The sequence below is a fragment of the Sphaeroforma arctica genome, assembly GCF_001186125.1.
Source record: "Sphaeroforma arctica JP610 unplaced genomic scaffold supercont1.6, whole genome shotgun sequence".
Lineage (NCBI taxonomy): Eukaryota > Ichthyosporea > Ichthyophonida > Sphaeroforma > Sphaeroforma arctica.
The window spans coordinates 149,339-170,668 of NW_014040552.1; the positions used below are offsets into that span (position 1 = coordinate 149,339).

General features: G+C 40.9%; 4 protein-coding genes across 4 annotated transcripts in view; 3 read left to right on the forward strand and 1 right to left on the reverse strand.

Annotated features, from left to right (window-relative positions):
* SARC_00231 (hypothetical protein) overlaps positions 1–6,756 on the forward strand; it is a gene marked incomplete at its 5' end in the record, with an annotated part of 9,912 nt that extends 3,156 nt beyond the window's left edge. The window contains 8 exons of the mRNA XM_014306087.1: positions 220–575; positions 983–1,080; positions 1,941–2,004; positions 2,645–2,710; positions 4,387–4,473; positions 5,395–5,473; positions 6,036–6,183; positions 6,558–6,756. Coding sequence (XP_014161562.1) covers positions 220–575; positions 983–1,080; positions 1,941–2,004; positions 2,645–2,710; positions 4,387–4,473; positions 5,395–5,473; positions 6,036–6,183; positions 6,558–6,621 — 962 coding nt within the window. The 3' untranslated portion in view covers positions 6,622–6,756. The remainder of the gene's footprint in view (positions 1–219; positions 576–982; positions 1,081–1,940; positions 2,005–2,644; positions 2,711–4,386; positions 4,474–5,394; positions 5,474–6,035; positions 6,184–6,557) is intronic.
* A 2,420-nt stretch (positions 6,757–9,176) lies between these two features.
* Positions 9,177–9,515, forward strand: SARC_00232 (hypothetical protein; the record flags this gene model as incomplete). Its single annotated transcript, XM_014306088.1, has 1 exon — positions 9,177–9,515. The coding sequence occupies one exon, from the start codon at positions 9,177–9,179 to the stop codon at positions 9,513–9,515; it is 339 nt and encodes a 112-aa protein (XP_014161563.1).
* A 4,643-nt stretch (positions 9,516–14,158) lies between these two features.
* On the forward strand, positions 14,159–16,726 carry SARC_00233 (hypothetical protein). The gene is made up of 2 exons (XM_014306089.1): positions 14,159–14,657; positions 16,215–16,726. The coding sequence occupies exons 1-2, from the start codon at positions 14,518–14,520 to the stop codon at positions 16,648–16,650; spliced, it is 576 nt and encodes a 191-aa protein (XP_014161564.1). The 5' UTR covers positions 14,159–14,517; the 3' UTR covers positions 16,651–16,726.
* A 1,450-nt stretch (positions 16,727–18,176) lies between these two features.
* Positions 18,177–20,620, reverse strand: SARC_00234 (hypothetical protein; the record flags this gene model as incomplete). The annotated part of the gene is made up of 5 exons (XM_014306090.1): positions 18,177–18,428; positions 18,978–19,174; positions 19,717–19,836; positions 20,120–20,239; positions 20,503–20,620. The coding sequence occupies 5 exons, from the start codon at positions 20,618–20,620 to the stop codon at positions 18,177–18,179; spliced, it is 807 nt and encodes a 268-aa protein (XP_014161565.1).
* Between the last annotated feature and the right edge of the window lie 710 nt (positions 20,621–21,330).

Sequence of the window (21,330 nt, forward strand, 5' to 3'; positions counted from 1 at the left end):
ACTTGCTACTTATTACTATCCCACCTACCTTCGCTTCTGTGCAGACGGTCATCGTAGGCCCACATACATGTCACACATATACGACAATTACATACTACTTATCACTATCCCACCTACCTTCGCTTGTGTGCAGACGGTCATCTAGACCCACATACATGTCACACATACGACAATTACTTACTACTTATCACTATCCCACCTACCTTCGCTTCTGTGCAGACGGTCATCGTAGGCCCACATACATGTCACACGTGTACCAACTGGCCAATATGATCGAGCGGTCTCTGCGGGGCGAAACACACGCACTCACAACCAAAGAGAGTATCCTCCGCAAAATACGTACAGGTGAACCGAAGAAGGACACGGAGGAAGCCCAAGCACCCGACAACACCAACAACGCCAGCACGGGGGTGTTTGTACCCAAGGAGTGGGTAAGGTTTGTGGGAGACGAGCTGATGGTAGACAATGCGTCTCTGGCGCTGCCGTTGGGTGGGAAAAGGCCGACAGACCCACTCAGCCACTTTGGAGACAGCGATGAGGATATGAACGCTATGGAAGACGACGCGGCACAGTTGGTGAGTGGTGTTGGGTGGCTGGTTGGGGTGGAGTGTGCTTGCGAGCAAGATTTGCATCTCATTCATGTATATGTATATATGTATATGTATATGTATATGTATATGTATATGTATATGTACAAGTATATGTATCTGTATCTGTATCTGTATATGTATATGTATATGTATATGTACAAGTATATGTATATGTATTTGTACATATACATGTATATGTATGTTTATGTTTATGTTATTTTATTATTTATTTATTTATATATATATATATATATATATAAGCGTGTTTGTGTGTTCCCTGTGGTTATGCCAATACCTGCTTCTAAGTTTCTTGCCGAGTTGACATTATAGCGCGTGCATTCATAACATCATCTCACATGACCAAATGCTTGGTTTAATTCGGGTTCGTTCAGGGGCTGCATCGTATCTTAGCGCAGCAACTGGCGGAAGAACCCGAAGACTTTGACAGCAATATAAACTTCGACGATGAGAATAACGCGGTCTTAAACAGGTACATTTGATCATCACAGTACAGCGACTGACCATCTCACCGATTATAGGGTTTAGGGTTTAATCCGTTCCGCTGGTCCCGTGTCCTGCTCCGCTGTTCTATCGCGTTGGAAGTGTACACAACCTTCGCTAGGCCAAGTGCGGGGCAGCTGTTGGTGGGCTAGGGTTTAGGGTTTTAATAAAACCTTGGGTAGTGTATGTATTGGAGTGAATCTGCAGTGATAGTGTATCCCATACGCTCTTCAGCAGTACACCCTCTGGCTGTGTGAACGTGCTTCTGCGTTAAGCTTGTGTGACGCGTGGGTGTCAATTGGTACAGTGGGTGTCAATTGGTACAACCCAGCCCACCCATAGCAATGGCTGTGGTTATCCTCAATCGCTCTCTCTGTACCAATGCGTATACGCGTGTTGATAGTTGGTTCTCCGATTTAAGTAACCGATTCCTGTACTCGCTTGCCTTATATGTGATGACTTCTCCGGGAGAGAACCCTCGTGTCTGTAGCCATGTGGGTTGAACTTAACCAGTCTACTAAGTATTTTATATATATATATATATATATATATATATATGCAAAACGTCTAGTTTGAGGCTGAACCTCTCTCACATACGTCCACCTCAGCCTAAGGTACAATATGTGCCACATGCACCATGTATATATACGTTCCCGAAACTATTCGCCGCTATAGAAACGGATCACCGCGATTGAAATCTAAACGTTATTAGTTTTTAACAGTCACAATACACTATGCATTTTGCACGAATGTGCACTCGAGTGTTTTCAATGCGAACACAACTACAAGTGCTTCTGATCTCATTCCCATTTCATTTCATTTCATTTATTTTATTTCATTTCATTTTAGGCTCGAAGCCGTTGCCGCAGCCACCAAATCACAAAACGAGAATCACAATTCAGCCGAAAGCGAGGTACGCAAATGGGGATTATCTCTCTGTCGTATGTGTGTTATGTGGCGTGCAGAAACCGCCCCACACTGTATCTAGGTGTGTGTATGTGACTATACATGTGTATCCAGGTGTTTGTAGATACTTATATGAGTATTCATACTTGATGTATATAGATACTTATATGAGTCTTTATACTTGATGTATATAGATACTTATGAGTATTTACACTTGATGTATATAGATACTTATATGAGTTTTTACACTTGATGCATATAGATACTCACATGAGTATTCATACTTGATTAGCAGCCCATTGGCTCGTGATATAAGCCCATGGTAGACCCTCTACTACCTTTTACGTGATAGCTGACGCTGTACTACCTGTCCACGTGATAGCTGACGCTGTACTTCCTGTCCACGTGATAGCTGACGCTGTACTACCTGACCACGTGATAGCTGACGCTGTACTACCTGTCCACGTGATAACTGACGCTGTACTACTTGTCCACGTGATAGCTGACGCTGTACTACCTGTCCACGTGATAGCTGACGCTGTACTACCTGTTCACGTGATAGCTGACGCTTTACTACCTGTCCACGTGATAGCTTACTCTACACTTGCCCTACGCTTCCTCCACCCCACCACGCACGCCTGCTATAGTTCACCAGTGACTACTTCTCCTCTGCCCTGCAATCCGCCTTCGATGACCCAGTCGATGAGGGTTTGGTAAGTGGCCCGTGCTTGTGTGTAGAGGAAAGGAATAGCCTGTTGGTTTATTAGGGTTTAGGGTATATTCGATTTCTTATGACTCGATAGTTCCGCCACTGTGGTGCATTATAGTGGTTTCTCTGTCCGTTTTTGTCCTCCTGTACCGCAGTATCTGGTACGTACTGTACGTTTTTCTTACCCTGTACCGCAGTATCTGGTACGTACTGTACGTTTTTGTCCCCCTGTACCGCTGTATCTGGTACGTACTGTACGTTTTTGTCCCCATGTACCGCAGTATCTGGTACGTATTGTACGTTTTATCCCCCTGTGCCGCAGTATCTGGTACGTGCGTACCGTAATTTTCGACCAGGGCAGGGCAATCTTAGAGTATCATTCAGACGTACTATCTATATATTCATATGGGTGTTGCTCTTTTCATCCTTCCCCCTCGAATCTCCGTGTTGTGAAGTTCATTAGCGATCAACTGTGCGACATATCTGCCTCGTGCACTTGTCTGTGTGAACCAACCACCCATCCGATAGTGATAGCCTATCTACTGGTGGTGGTTATGAGGCCATAGATGTCCATACAGTAGAGTAGAGCGCACCCATCCTATAGTGATAGCCTATCTACTGGTGGTGGTTATGAGGCCATAGATGTCCATACAGTAGAGTAGAGCGCACCCATCCTATAGTGATAGCCTATCTACTGGTGGTGGTTATGAGGCCATAGATGTCCATACAGTAGAGTAGAGTACACCTCCCTAGTGCACATATCCGCCCCCATCACTTACTGCCTGTCCTCTGGCACCTTCTAAGGGTATCTTTGTAGTCACGTTTATTACGAACGCGTTGACGTTCCCTTCTGAGGATGCCTCTGTAGTCACGTTTATTACGAACGTGTTGACGTTCCCTTCTGAGGATGTCTCTGTAGTCACGTTTATTACGAACGCGTTGACGTCCCCTTCTGAGGATGTCTCTGTAGTCACGTTTATTACGAACGCCTTGACATTCCTTTCTGAGGATGTCTGTGCAGTTACCTTTACTACGAACGCCTTGACGTTCCCTTCTGAGGATGTCTCTGTAGTTACCTTTACTACGAACGACTTGACGTTCCCTTCTAATGATGTCTCTGTAGTTACGTTTATTACGAACGCCTTGACGTTCCCTTCTGAGGATGTCTCTGTAGTCACGTTCATTGCGAACGCCTTGACGTTCGACGTTCCCTTCTGAGGATGCCTCTGCAGTTACCTTTTTTACGAACGCCTTGACGTTCCCTCCTGAAGATGTCTCTGTAGTCACGTTTATTACGAACGCCTTGACGTTCCCTTCTGAGGATGTCTCTGTAGTTACCTTTACTACGAACATGTTGACGTTCCCTTCTGAGGATGTCTCTGTAGTCACGTTTATTACGAACGCGTTGACGTCTCTGTCGTCGTACGTGCATGGTTCGTTGCCCCGCGAGACCAATCCAGGCCGTCTTGTCTGTGTGCTCTTGTGCTGGATCACTACTGATGCAGCCTCGCCATATCATCCCGAGAAATGAATGAGTCACCACCTGCACCCCCCAAGCCACAGTGGGGTGTACGTGTACAATGTAGTATGGGACGTGTTCAACGCTCAACTGATATTGACCTCACGCTTGGTATCAACCCTAAAACCCTAAACCCTAACCTCACATTTTGATACCAACAGTCTAGTGGGTCTAATCGCAGTTCGGTGGATGAGAATGCGGATCCGTGGAAAGATGCCTTTGACATGCTCAAGGACGAAGTGCACAAGGTATGCGAATCAGTAGAGCTATAAGTATGTGTATGAATATAGGTATATCAGTAGAGCTATAAGTATGTGTAAGATAATAGGTATATCAGTTGAGCTACAAGTATGTGTATGAGTATAGGTATAATAGTAGAGCTATAAGTATGTGTATGAGTATAGGTGTAGCTATAAGAATTAATATAGGTAAAGATATCAGTATAGGTATATGAATCGCTATAGCTATAAGAATCAGTATAGGTATAGGAATCAGTATAGATATAAGAAATATTATAGCTATCAGAATCAGTATTGTTATATACATCACTATAGCTATAATAACTATAGCTATAAGAATCAATATAGTTATATGGATCAATATAGATATATGAATCACTATAACTATAAGATAATATAGCTACGTGGATCAATATGGCTATAAGAATCAATATAGCTATAAGAATCAATATAGCTATAAGAATCAATATAGCTATAAGAATCACTATAGATATAAAAATCAATATAACTATAAGAATCACTATAGATATAAGAATCAATATAACTATAAGAATCACTATAGATATATGAATTACTATAACTATAAGATAATATAACTACATGGATTAATATAGCTATATGAATCAATATAACTATAAGAATCACTATAGCTATAAGAATCAATATAGCTATATGGATCACTATAGCTTTAAGACTTTATATAGCTATATGAATTAACATAGCTATAGGAATTATTATAGCTATACGAATTAATATATAGGCCCTGTACTCCGTTTCATTAGTTTAGATTCCCTGTTTGAAGTGTTCGAACCACCACCGCACACATACACCCCTGTGCTTCTTGTCGGTGTACTTTTTTTGTTAGAGTATTCCACTACATATCATTAAATAAACAAACACGCTTTGCTTCTGCATTTTTGCTTTATCCAGGCTGCCAACGGAGACAATGATGATCCGATGGGCGAAGGGAACGAGGCAGTCACAGATGAGTGGGACGCCTTCGAAGCCGGTGAGTTTGGATACTAGTATTATGTGTATTTGGATATATATATATATATATGTAAATATATGTAAATATATGTATATACTATATATGTATCTATGTATTTATGCATGCATGCATGTATGTATCTATGTATCTGTATGTGTATAAATATATATACATGTATATATATATATATATATGTGTGTGTGTGTGTGTATGTATGTATTATATTATATATATATATACATATATATATACATATATGTATGTATATGTATGTATATATACATGTATGTATATATATTATATATATATATGTATATATATATATATATATATGTGTGTGTGTGTGTAGCCCCTAGATCACTTGTGTCAATCCCACGTAGATTTGATTCCATACCCTGAGTCAATCTGCGTGTGTGAATACAAATACAAGACTACATCCATCATACATACGTCAAGCGTGCATTTGTGTTTTTTCATGTGTGTTATTTCATGTGTGTCAGCGCATATGTATCCTATTACAGTAGCTTCAGTGTCTCACACTCTGAACTCCTTTTCCGTTGTTTCATCGCGCTTGTACCAGCTGCTCCTCCCAATGCGACCAAGGACGATGTAGGTGGTGTGTTTAAAGCAGCAACTGCTAATGAAAACGATGACATGTGGGGAGCATTCGAGACCGCGGACGACGACAAAAGTGATAAGCCAGGCACAGCCAATAGACAGCTGGATACGTATGTGGGTGGTGTCACGAGAGGGTGTTCGTTTGAGATTTGGGTTGTTGTTGCTGCGATGTGAAGTAGTTTCGAGTTAGACAAAAGTGATAAGCCAGCGACAGGCGACGGCCAACTAGATATGTAAGTGGAAGGTGTTCGTTGGAGATTTGTTGTTATTGCTGCAATGTGAAGTAGTTTAGAGTTGGTCGGCTTATGGATAGGAGCGATCTGAAACGAGGAGTACCACTATAGTGTATGGATTCTAATAGGACTCCTTGTTCGATCCTTATTATTATACTGTATGGTTGCTATAGCAACACCCAATTCCTACTTTGGAAATCGCATAGACATAGTTCAATCGCTTACGTTATACTACACTCAATACTGAGCAGAACGGTGACTGGTTCCGGTGATGACGAAGACGGATGGGCCGATTTCAAAGGTGCAAGTAGTTGAAAGGTATTCCATCCAAAACACTAAGGCTATTTTTGATATTGTATATAGATGCAAAGATATTATATGATACTGCGGTATCTAAAATAAATCAGGCCGTGAAATTCAAAAGTATTTCGGATTCCTCGCTGTCTTCACACTGAAATATCATAAATATTGTGCTATACGCACCCGATTTGGTTAGAGATGGGTTCGTTTAAGAATGTCTCTAAATATATTGCAACGTATATTTGGCTTATCTCTCTCCGGTTGAGACGACACTGTACACTCCATATATATATATATATATATATATATATATATATATATGTGTGTGTGTGTGTGTGTGTGTGTGTGTGTGTGTGTGTGTGTGTGTGTGTGTAGTGTATGTAGTATGTATGTATGTATGTATGTAGTGTTGTTAGTTAGTAGTATAGTATGTATAGTATATATATATATATATATATATATATATATATAATTACAGTATATATGTATGTATAAGTGCTGTAAACATACACAGCCTCCTAAAAAAGACACAAATATCATGGCCCTTTGGATTAGGGTCTGTGCGGAGAACATTACATGATGTCTTAGAGAAATCGATCATATTCGACCAGAGTCAGAAACGCTATTAATACATACAAATCCACAAGACTACAGCGGTAATTTTCGATCAGAGTCAGAGACGCTATTAATACACAAATACAAATCCACAAGACCACAGGCTCAGGGCCATGCAAATAGAAGATGATACGATATCTTGTCAAGTTGTCATATACATATAGTCATAAGCAATGGGTCCTCGCTAGCTGTCAACTTTTAATTGTCCATTTCGATAGATGTCAGCTTTCAATTTCGCATTGGTCAATATATATATTTTCAGTACTATTAGAGGGCTCATACATTGGCTCTACCGCTGACAATATATCCCTATTGGTATTGAAGGACTGAATAATATATAAAACCAATCATTTCTTATGTATAGAAGTATGGGCCACGCTACCATAACGACACTCGCGTTTCTCGGTGTAAATATTACTACAAGTACGAACAGAATATTATTAAATATCACAGTTGTGTATACATACACCCTGTTAAACGCATAACTAACACGATGTCTAGCACAGATAAAAGGAAGTTCGTAGAGTTAGATATGGAAAAGAAGAATGAGTTGGTCATCCAAGTTAAAGGCTAGTGGGTGGAGTTTCGACAGAGACTCGGTAGCTAACAAGAAGTTACCACTTGTGAACAAGCTGTTAGGTCAGCAGCTAGAGAGTATGGTATACATGCTCGAACTGTAACACGCATTATGGAACGTGCTCGAGAAGCTGGAGCTGAACATAATAAGGAGGACCCTGATGTAAAGCTAATTGCGTACAATAAGAACAACTACAGACGTTTGCGTGGCGCAGAGTATCCACTTCTGGAAAAGAAACTGATGGAGTGGGTCAATGTGCTTAGGGCACAAAGAGCTATCGTGGATCGTGTGACTATCTTGACAAACGCTGAGATATTAGGTAAAGTTATGGGTGTGCGTGAGGACTTTCAGTTCTCTAATGGGTGGTTTAGCAACTTTGCTAAGCGTTGTGAATTGAGAAGTAAAGCAATACACGGGCAAGCTGGCGATGTAACAATAGACTTGGAATTTGAAAAGCAGATGATGCCTATTAGAGAATTCCTGAGCGACTTTCATCTTGATAATATATACAATTTGGATGCGACAGGATTGCTCTATAAGTGTTTACCTAATCGTACGTATGTTGCGCCAAATGAGAACGGACGTATGTTAAGAGGTACAAAAGCTATGAAGGCAAAGGATCGAGCTACTTTGATAACCTGTACTAACGCTTCTGGTAACGACAAAGTTCCATTGATGGTAATCGGTTAGTCAAAGGAACCAAGATGCTTTAAAAGTGAAGAGACGTTGCCTCTACCTTATCATCATCAGAAGAATTCGTGGAATGATGTCGTACTGCAAGAGTATTGGTTCAAGAACGTATTTCTAAAACGTATTTCTAAAACATATTCGCAAACGTACGAAGGAAAAGGTTGTTCTACTCATGAATAGTTTCGGTGCTCATGATGATGTGACCGAAAGAGATGGTGTGATATACAAGCTACTACCAAAGAATTAATTGCACATCAGTATATCACCCTCTGGATGCAGGCGTCATTTATGCACTGAAATTTGGTTACAGAAGGCAGTTACTGAGAAAGACCATAGAGAACATGGAAGATCCAAAGAGGTGCAAAGCAATACGAGCTGAGGGTGCAAAACGTACAGAAGGTACTCGGGGTATTAACTTCGGATATGCAGCAAATTTGTTAGATGTTTATGCACATGTGTAAGAAAGCCGGGGATAATTTGTCGACGGACAAAATACATAGCTTCTGGCTTAAGTCTACATGCCTACCCACACGGATCGCACCCAATTTTCATACAAAGATTGTGCTAACAAAGAAGGAACACGAAGAACGAGCCAATGATCTCCATGATCTTACTGAACTGGTGACAAACATGCCGATCACGACTACCAACTCAGAAACCGAAAGTCACAATGACAGCATGGATATATATGAAGGTACTAGTGGAGGTGATAGTACCGCTCAAGAGAGTTGGGGACAAGTTCGTGGAAGCTTGTATGGATATAGAGTGGGATGCTGATATCTTATCGGCTACTGCTTCTGATGTGTTGTTTGGTGAGGAACTAATCCAGAATATATATCGTGAGCCCAAAGAAACAGAAAACGCTGACTGTACGGGAAACACGGAGAACGCTGAGACACAAGGGACAACAAGTATGGGCGAAATAGAACCAGGACTCGCACAAACTGATTGTTACACGTTCGAATCACAGAATCACGATCAGGACTCTCTATCTGATGCTGAGAGACTCGCAGAGATACAAAGCTAACCACTCAACGAGGTCATAAAAGAGTGCTACAGCTTCGCAAAGAACTAAGACGTTTGCAAAGTGAACACGATAAACTTGCGCAGTGAAGTAAGTCACAGATGGCAATGTCAGATTTCTTGAAAACAAGGACAAGGACGGGGACACTGATACGGAGATAGATGAATAAAACAAAGCCTCATTACACGTACTTTATTTCATCTTGAACTCTCACTATATCAGTTATGATAGGTTATGATAGGTTTGTATACCAATATATTTTAGACGTGATATACTGGGTTAAGAACACGCATCATATGGTCGGATGGGCCGAAAACCTGTGGGCCAATCAAATGGCTGCTATAGTTGTCCACTTGATAGATGACATCGTGTCAACTTTTTGTTTCAGAGCGGTCGTTGACAACTAGAGAGGATACGTACAGAACCCACACATTTAAAGCACCAAAACAAACCAATGAATTTTGATTTTTACTTCTTGCAAAATTGATTTTAATTGGTCCATACATATTTGCAAGTCCCGTCTGAGCCTCCCTGTTCCCTGACCGAGTTTTTTTTTAATGTAAAGAAATACCCCCTCACAGCACTGTGTCAGCAGAGTGTCAGATGTGGTAAATATTTAGGCAACGTTCTGCAACTCAATATGAAAATGTCAATTTTTGAAGAAGAAGAAAAAAGTGCATTTTGGATCGATTTTATTTTTTTGGATTTTCAATATAATTAAAATGGGTACAACATCATTCTCAAAAATATTTGAGTTCCTTATATACTTTTTAAACACGGCATATACTTTTTAAAAACGGCCATTTTTTCCAACCGTCGAATTTTACGTCTACGGCAGCTTTTTTACGTAAACCTCAATACCGCCAAAAATAGAAAGAGTAAAATCGAAACCGCGCCATTTCTCAAAACGCGCCATGTATCGTTTTGTTCGTGCTGCTAACTGTTGAGATATTTCGTTCATTACCGTTAGAATAAATAAAGTATAGTCGTATTCTGCAAGTGCCACACCATTTATCAGCCACAATGAGTGCAAACCCATCTCACGCATCTAGATACATGGATTCTCTTGTGGAGGAAGATGGGGTCACTGGGAATGAATCGGCTGAGGATTCGTCTGACGTGGCTGATCAAAATACCCATATATCCACACAAAACAAAATGCACAACTCGATCTCAAACAATCAAACCATGCACGCATTGCCCGATCCATCACCATCAAAGCTTGATTATCTCGATTTGAATTTCAATCCAATTATTCCAAGTCATCTGACATCAACTTTGTATGTCGACATTTCTGCCACATTTAATCCTATACAGCCCACTTTCAAGCTGTAACCATCTAGCGTGTGTGTTGATTTGTCGAAGAATGCGACAAAGTCAAAGAAAAGATCGGCTTCTACCGGTAATGTATGTTTCGGTCTATCAAGGCGATATTAACGCCTTAGAGTAATTAAACGCTTAGGCTAAGTCTAAGTATAGTTAAATTTGAAATAAATAAACGAAATGAGTATTTTAGTAAAGGTAGGTATGCCTCGTGAAAACAGCAATACTCTGAGGGATTGTGAGGCCGCGACATTGCCTATATATAATCCTCTCAGTAATGTTATCGCCGAAGGGATTTTATTTAGTGTTTCGTTGTCGCTCTATTAGAAACTATTGTATGTTTCGTTGGACGAACCCGAGAGACTCATAAAAACCTATTTTTAGAAACAAACGGAATAGAAAAAAATGATGTCCATAGTTATTGCTTTAACCAATAACTTGCCACTTATCCATAATTACCGACTTCGCCTTCAGCAGACTGGCACATCTGGTTGGCTGAACGGAGGTTAAACTAGGTAACGCGAATAGTCTCTAGAAACCTATATTCGGTTGAGCCATCTCGCTACCGAAGTTTTCAGATATAAACAAAGTTGGAAAATAAATATAGTTCTATTAATAGAACTAGACCAACTCTTATACTTGGTAAGCGGATTGGGGTGATGATGGAGGTTTTCGAGACGCGACATAAGTTTCAGCATTCTTGGATTGTGTCAAATCTGGACTAGGTGCATTCTTGGAAGACTTCATAATCGGAATAATCAGTACTTGGGCACCAGTAATCTTGTCCACCATTCACTTCTGGCAATATATCCAGATCGTCGACAACATTCTTACTATGTAAAACAGTACAAACATCATGATTGTGCTGAACAAACAAGCGGCAAATATATTCTGTGTCAGCTCGTCTTTGTAGTTCCGCATTCTTGTATGCATTTCTTTAGGAACTCGAGCCTTAAAGTGAGACCCGTCTAATTCCCCCTGTAATAAGCCGGGCCTCCGCATTCGACTCTATGTATAAACGTGTTCTTAAGCAGTACGCAAGTTATAAACATACTTTCCAAATTTATTTATATCTGAATACTTCGGTAGCGAGATGCCTCAACCGAATATAGGTTTCTAGGGACTATTAACGCTACCTAGTTGATCCTCCAATAAGCCAACCAGATGTGCGTCTGATGAAGGCTAAGTCGGCAATTCTTGATAGGGATAATATTATCTATTACAAAAATGGCAAGTATGTATGATACAATGTATGAACATATGGTATGGCTCTCATAGTCGCTGTAGTGGTTCAGGAAATATTGATGGGAAGAAGTGGTCAGTAAATTCCCGTTTGAAGCTTGGGCCAAGTGAGTCGACAATGGAAGATATGTGCTGAGTCAATTCGGGCCGGTTTTAATAAAACATTGTTACTATCGAATGCTCCATATATTTGCTTGCTGACTTACTAAGTAGAGTACCTACCTCTGTGGTACGGATCGGGTCTGCGCCGTGAAGTGCCGCGGAATGGGTTAGTGCAGTGTACGAGATACCGAGAAGGACCAGGTTATCCGTCATAATCCGGTCGAGAAGCGAGAATGGGGGTAAGCCAATGCCGCACCAGACCACGGATGAGTTCGGTATGTGTTGGCTGGCCTAGATTGGAAGCATCATAGTCGGAACCAACAAGCGCGATGATTTGGTTTGAACCGATATTTGGAAGTAGTACTTCAACATCGTGATTAGCCGGGGTTTGGAGAACATCTGTTGATGTGTCAGAAACGGGTGAGAGTACGGTGGTTCTTCAACATGCTGGAGAAAAGATCCAAGGTGTTCGTGGAGGGTCCAGGTACCGTGGAAGTCGTGACACTCCTTTATTGCTGAAGGAGGTCAGGGCCAATGGGCGGCAGTTTCGGGCCTACCAGGATGCGTCGAATCAATTGTTGGATGCAGGTAAAGTGGCTGGTAGTGAACTTGTGGCTACCGGGGCAGACAGGGCAGAGAAAGCCGTCGGTGCGGTAGTCGAGCAATGTGAACATGTACGTTCTTGATAGTGACAAGTTATTGGTTAAGACTATAATTAAGGACGTCAAGAGTAATATTTTTCTAAAGATTTTTATGAGTCTGAGCGGCAACGAAACACTAAATAAAATCCCTTCGGCGGAAACAGTACTGAGAATATTATATATAGGCAATGTCTCAGTCTCAAAATCTCTCATAGTATTGCTGTTTTCACGAGGCAACCCTAACTTTATTAAACGTCTCATTTCGTTTATTTATATCGAGATTTACACGATATAGAATTTATCTACGCGTTAATTTATTCTAAGGCATTAGTATCGCCTTTATTAGACCGAATCTTACGTAAGGTGCAACCAAAGATTGAAGTTAAGTGACAAACATACCAAGATTCTGAACATGTGACAGTACTAAGTAGAGTATGGGACTCTACTGTGGACAATTAGGTGGTTTTCCAAATATAGATTGGTTTTTCCACTGAAATTAGAATTGTACATAATATAGGAACGACACCAATCTGACACCTGAAAATGACACTTTGGGAATCTCTAATTGATGGGAGTACCATGAGAGAGGGTCTCGGGCATGAAATGGTTGTTGGTACAAACCTATGGTATAATTCGATAATGATCTCAGAGCAACATAATCCACTGAGAAAAGGACAGGATCAGTGTTGTTAGAATTTAGGACAACCTGGTTTTGATTCCTCCTAGCCAGCCAACTAGATGTGCCCGTCTATGCCTTAAATGGGATAGGGAGCTAGGTACCAAGTTATGGGATTTAGGTGCAGATTTATACTGCACCAGCTTGGTGTTTTGATTTTCTTTTTTCTTTTCTTAAGTTGGACATTGAGGTATTTTATTGGTTAGTTTGATTGGGTGATTGTTTCGAGGCGTGAAATGTAAAGGTTCTAGGGTTTGAAATTATATCTAATATTGTTAACTAAAACATAAATAAATCTAGACCGAAGTAGTGAGTGATTAGAGTGGATCATATAGACAATAGTCTCAGTCTAAAATCCTCTAATATTTTGCTCAATACCAAGGGCTGAAGCTAAACTTATTTAACATTTTGCATTTTAACGTATTAACGTATGTTCTTATAACGTAAACGTTTTGGTATCGTGTATAGTCAGCCTAGAGGAGACCGACTTTTACAGTTTCAAAAGAAATTTTACGCGAATTCAAAGAAATAGCCATTCTTTTTTACAAAAACAGCTTTTGAAACTTTTGTAAAAATACGATTATAGATGTTCAAAACAGGTGATTTTGGAAGTATGGTCATTTTTCAAGTTTGAGTTGCAAACCGATTTTTTGAGAAGATGCCTATTTTGAATTTTGAAAAATGCCCTTTTATGCAAAAATGAACATTTCATCGAAAATGGCCGTAATATTAGAGTTGCAGAACAGGGCCTTATCAATGTGCGGTATACCACACATGAGGCCAACGGCTGTTGCGGAGTTGCCTGCTGGGAGTGTTGGGATAAAGTTGAGCTTCAAGTGTATTCGATTGTTGTCAGTCGAACTACACACTTCATAGCTAAAGAGTGGCGACTGAACTATTGGCATGCATCGCTCTGAATCCGACCTGGCCTTACCTTTACTATAACGTGGTTGATATCATCTGGCAGCATTGACATCTTTCACGCAGATACACAGCAATTCAGTATCAGCAACCGTTGAACATGTCTTTCTCCGCAATGCTCGGTGCTCTGAGGCGACTCGCCAACACCACTACACGAACCCCAACCATACTGTTAACGCCTGTGCATACAGCGATTCATTATCCAATTGGCCTCAGGCCTGAGCTGCCTATAATTGCAAGGTATGTCCACGTGTAGGCTCTTGACAATTCGGTACCACATACGTTTCTATATATTGGAGTTGATAAAGTTCCGCCTGACTACAGGATGTTTCGCAACCATCAGTCGAACAATAATTAACGACATCGACGTCTTTTCTACTATATCAGAGGGTGAGCTATTCATACATGATTCTCACCTGGTGGCGATGTCTCGTGTTTAGAATGTGTTTTGTTACATTTCAAACATACACAAGCACTATTGCTTATATATATATACATATATATATATATATATATATATGTATGTATATGTGTACACATGTTCGTATATATATATATATGTGTGTGTGTGTATGTGTATGTATATATGTATATATATAATTATATGTCTTTATATATATTATTTGTATATATTGATATCAATATATATATGTGTGTGTGTGTGTGCGTGTGTGTGTGTGCAAGTGTGTGTGTGTAAATATATTATATATATATATATATATATATATATAACATCCGTGTTTGTATCTATGTACGTATGTATATATGTAAACATGTTTCTATTTGTGTATGCAAATTACCATATATATGTATATATGTGTGTGTGTGTGTGTGTTTTTGGGTATGTTTGTATATATGTATGTATATGCATATATATATATATGCGTGTGTGTGTGTGTGTGTGTGTGTATATATGTGTCTGTGTCTGTGTCTGTGTTTATGTGTGCGTGTATGTCTGTGTGTGTAAGTATATAATTATACATATATATATATATATATATATATATATATATATATATTCAGAACTCGTACTTCAAAAAATTTGATTAGATCAGATGCCATAATTTTTATGGTGTTCTGGTTCACCTCACCTTATTGACATCATCGTGCTTGAAAATAGTGTTTCTATTCTGTGACTGTATTGGCAGTCTTATAACACATAGTGATGCAAGGGGCCGCTGTCATAAGAAGATCTACTTTCGATAGTATATTACTGAAGTATATTCTGTACAAGTGTATTTGATGTCAACGCAATTCCAGAATTTGCCAGAGAACACTTATTCTGTGTACATCGGTGTCGTTTGGGGATCTGTTAAATGAAGATCAACGTCATGTGGTGGTGCACAAACAATGAATACGGAATGTGTTAGGTGTTTAATTCCGTTGTGATGCAAACGCTTTTTAGGCCATATACGCTTTAGGTTTATGATCTATTGTGGCTGATCCGGTACAAATTACGAAAGTATCCCACATAATCCTCACACTATTCTGCGCCGCCCACTCGAATTGATGATCAAAATGTATGACCAGGCGACCCAAGACACTCTTGTATATATCTACAGTTCACAGGCACCCCTATAGCTGCACACGCTTTGGTTATGGGTGTTCTAGTATGGCGTAGTTTGGATAGCGAGAGCGCTTCAGTCGGTCAAGATACTGTGGAAAACAGCTCTGTGCGGTCAGTATAGAAATGTTTGTTCTGAAAGCATCCCATTGGTTCCATGATCGTCGTCATTCATTTCACAAATATAATTTATCAATATGTACATTTGTATTAAATATTTTACTAAAACACAGCCTCCGTGCCGCAAACAATCTCTCGGTCCGCACTATTGGATCTGCATCTGGCAACGAGAAGATATACGCGTGTGAGTGGCCCGGCTGTGGTCAGACATCTGTCAGTCCTGCTAACCTGAAGATTCATATCCGGGTGCACACGGGCGACCGTCCGTATACCTGTGACTACCCTGGGTGTGGCAAGAAGTTTGTTCAAAAAGGCCATTTAAAAACGCACATTCGCGTGCACACAGGGGAACGGCCCTATGCCTGTGACTATCCTGGGTGTGGACAAGCCTTCAAGCAAATTATTACGTTGCAGTATCACAAAAGCGTTCACTCGGACGAACGGCCCTATGCCTGTGACGTACCTGGGTGTTCTGCCAAATATAAACGGTTTTATAGTATGCAACGCCATAAACGCAATCAACATGGCGAGCACGACTCAACCAATTAAACATAAGCCGCTGCACAGGCGCGGGTATTCAATAGAAATGCACGCGGATTGTCTTCTCGTCGGTCACACTTGATCCAAAAGGTGTTTGTATTTGAATACCATTTGATCCAAAAGGTGTTAGTATTTGAATACCACTTGATCCAAAAGATGTTTACATTAGAATATCACTTGATCCAAAAGGTGTTTATATTTGAATACCACTTGATCCAAAAGGTGTTTATATCTGAATACCACTTGATCCAAAAGGTGTCTATATCTGAATTCATGCCGTTGTACCAATGCACGCTGAAGGTGTTCAACCCCGAGCCATGAATTCATCAACTAGAATACGATTTAGGCTATACTTCAAAATTGTTTGTATGCGAGCTTGAACGCCTGCAGGCGGACTGTGGGGTTTACTGGGTGTATTACCTACTCTATATGCAGAAGCTGCAATGAGACACCACACTGTTGATACTGAGATTTTGCTCGTTTCTAACTGCTTCATATTTTTTCGGTCAGAAAGTATCTAGGCTAGTTCATTGTTACTTGGTGAATCTTGGTTAGTTTTAAAACGCCTTTGAACCACAGCCAGACCCTTTCAATCCATATTCTTTTATTTGCGAGTTTACATGTGTTTTTGGATCTTCAATTCTGTTTTTTTTTTAATGTAGATGCAGCAAAATAATCATACTCGTGTTAGTTTACATGTGTTTTTGGATCTTCAATTCTGTTTTTTTTTTAATGTAGATGCAGCAAAATAATCATACTCGTGTTGGAACAAGTCTATCATCTATCCAGACAATGCTTGACCAAGGCATATTAAGCAATACAGCTACACCAATAGTCACTGTACTTAGCCACTCATTATTAAGCAAGTATGTTATATATTCATTTCGTCTCAACTAAGAGGACGTTAATGTATATGCGCCTCAATTATTTATGACACTACACTATATTTTGGAGCTCTGTGAATCGAAGACATCAGTGATGTGGAAAATGCGCAAGCCGCCACAGCTTGTGTAACTACACCACAATCATAAGCTTCACATCGGATCTCAAACTATACAGCGCGAATGATCTTGGATCGGAAGAACGCTACCCAATAGCGCGCAGTCTATACAAAGCCACTCCATCTCGGTAGGTGTCCGCACCCTTGTATTTCCGGCTAAGCTACAGTGCGAATAGAATCAAGCATGGGCAGTAGTTCGAAGTCCTTATTGATTGTACTTTTCAAATCGATGTGTTATATCGAAGGTTAGATACCGCAGTAGCCTATCGCGATTAGTACATACTGACTTAGACACCACGCATGCATGCATGTTCTGTTTCAGTGAAGGTCTTGTTAAAATGCACATAAGTCGTTATTTCTTTTGCAAACATACAATGCTGAGTTTAGCTATTGAATAAAGAGATTTGATGGTACTTAATAACTTTGATGGTACTTAATGAATCAGTATAGCTGCACAGTTGCAGGGCGTTCAATCTGAAGAAGCCAAAGGCACTCTATAATATACTTAAGGTAGAAATGCATACGAGGTTTATAATTATCTGAAATCTGTTGCTGCCTCGGGCTCTACTTGGCACCTATATTCCACATTGAAGGGATCGTCTTCTATCTCTTTCACTTGGACGTCTTTAAATCCACACTCTCTAAACAGCTTCAACGCCTTGTCTTGGCCCCACATCATCCCAAAGCCTTTACCCTTCCCATCCACACCCAACCCTACGGGCATACAATAGAACAATGAAACGGCGTATGCAAACCCGCTCATCGTGGATCCCACATTTCCTCGGATCTGGAAGAATCGCAACGGTTCGACAGGTAAACAAGTGCAGCAGTGCTCACTAATCTCGGAGGCACGGGTTAGTGTACCCCCGTGACACTCGCGAGTTTTCAAACACATATTCAGAAGGCAAAAGGCAAGGCATGTGAGCCATAAAACTGAGCAATCTTGCTGCTACTAGTTACAAATCGAGGAGATATGCACAATCCTGGGATCAACCGTGCGCGATGCCATAGTAGTTACAAATCGAGGAGATATGCACAATCCTGGGATCAACCGTGCGCGATGCCATAGTTGTTACAAATCAAGGAGATATGCACAATCATGGGATCAACCGTGCGCGATGACATTTGCCGCTGCGCAGGGAATCCTAGACTACATCGCTCTCGAATGGCTACGAGAGCAGTATATAGGATCATTTCAAAACTTGTCTGAACAGTTTCCTTAGAGGTCCCACTGTGCCGCAAAGGCAGAACGGCACATCATGAATGGCAACGATCAAATATCACACACGCACGAGACATGTAACACACACATCACACACACACGCCAAACACTTACATCGGATTGGGCCTGAACATCGACAGCGGAAAATGTGCCCTTGCGTTTCGTGAGCACGCTGACGACGCCTTTGACAACCTCTTCCGGGTGATTCAGATCGTGCACTGCATCGAATGCCGTGGCGTAATCGAAATCCCCCAATTCCCCGTCGGTGAGATCCACCGCGTCTTTCATAACGAACTCGATATTTGACAGTTCTGAAAGGATGGACGGACGGATAACCAACCAACTTCATCGAATAGTAAAGTGTCTGTACTACAATGAAAGTAGTAAAGTGTCTACTACAATGACAGCTTACACAGTTTACAATGCATGCGACCTACACGACACATGGCAAGAAGATATTGGCACCACCGCGAATTGTCGACAACAGTTTCGGGATAGGAAACAAACAGACAACTCGGGGACTCCCATACCCCCTAAAGATAGACAGCCTCTGCTCCTCTTGCTATAAATAGCACAACAGACTGGGAATCACCGCACACAAAGGGCAGAGGGGGTGTATGTGAGCATGGACCTAAAGGGCAGAGGGGGTGTATGTGGGCATGGACCTAAAGGACAGAGGGGGTGTATGTGGGCATGAACCTGAAGTGTAGAGGGGGTGTATGCGGGCATGGACCTAAAGGGCAGAGGGGGTGTATGTGGGTATGGACCAGCGCATGGCTGTAACTCGAGAGAGTGTAACCTATGACCGTATCGTGCAATACATCCTATTATGCCGGTTGTCCGATCAGCTCACCTCCTACGGCTTTACTAGCCACGTTGATAGCGGTTTCATCGATATCGATTCCCACGAATTGCGACTTTGGATACTCGCGCGCCATTAAACGGGTTGCCACACCTGACCCACAACCAAGGTCTGTTGATTTATGTGGGTTTTAGGGTTTTAGGGTTATTTTTGTGGATCAAACGTATGCGAATCGTTACGAGTGGAGCCTGCAGTGAGGGGTAAAATCCTCACATCAACAATTCCATCACCCCACCGCAAATTGGGTGTTAAGGCAAACGATTGCTAGCGTCTAAATTAACGCACAATGATATTTTCAATGGCTTTGGGGTCAAAGTATCACCGACAGGTAAACCTTACATGACTGCTTGTAGTCAAGACACATCACACAAGCGATATCAGAGTGCTCACTTACCGAGGACACGCATGCCACCTTCCTGCAGTTTCTCGTGAAGCACCGGGTTTCGCTTAATGAAGCCCAATAAGCTCGAGTTGTGTTTAGCGATGGCCAGTTCCTCCATGAACGAGTTGAAGCCTGTCACGAGAGAGTATAAACAATATTACATCAGTTTGATTGCGGTATGAAGACAGGGTTTAGGGTTTAGGGTTTAAGGGTTTGGGGTTTAGGCTGCTATTCATGATATAGAAGAGTTTAAAATCACGCACTGATTGTTGAAAACAAACTCGAGACAGACATTTAAACAGCCCCAGAAAAACTTGTAGTCGCATCACGATGACTGGTCGTCGATTTAGAAGCAGCAGAGCTCGCTCCAACCGGGCTTATCAATATACACGCACCTGGATACGTGCCGTAGGCCATCCCTTTACCACTACGGAACAACTCGGGCATTTTCTTGTATACAGCTGAATTCAGCAGTGGTATCTCAGTCGAATAGGCCGCTAGATTGCCGGGCATATCCGAACACAACACCCCCCAGTGTTCGGGAGGAAATGTGAAATACTCTTCTTCTAATGAGTAAGCTGTAGAGAGCATAGTATTGGTGAGGTCAATGATCCTGAGCACGTTTGGTACTTTCCGTTTTTAGGCTGAGCTGCGACAAAATCACACTCAAACGCGCAAGTATATATGGAATTATACTTGGCGGCATATGTATAGAATACAAGTACAACTGTATCAAATACAGATCGCAGACCAGTATGCTAGTCTCATAGAAAAAGGTACAAATGAAGGCTGTGCATGGATTTATACGTAGTTATCACGATGTAGATTAGTACTTTCTATGATCTAAACACTGCCAATAAGACAGATGCAACATAGCAGGTGAAGATGTGCCTATATGATTGCGCCTGTATATAACTACATAAACAAACATATCCGTGTTTGTGAACTTTGAAAGGTATGCGAGGTACTCGCACATGGTTATAAGATACATAAACATGAAGTTCGCCATGTATCTATTAATTCGTTTGTAAATACGCATATATGTGCATAGTCGTGCGTTAAAGGGACGTATAAACCTTATAACAAACTGGAAAAAATTCCATCACATTTCAACTATTCGTAAAAGAAAGCAAGTCAACTTTAATACAAAAATACATGTATGTATATTGTGTTCCCATGCTGATTAATAATTTTGTCTCTTCATCTACCCATCTATGAATATA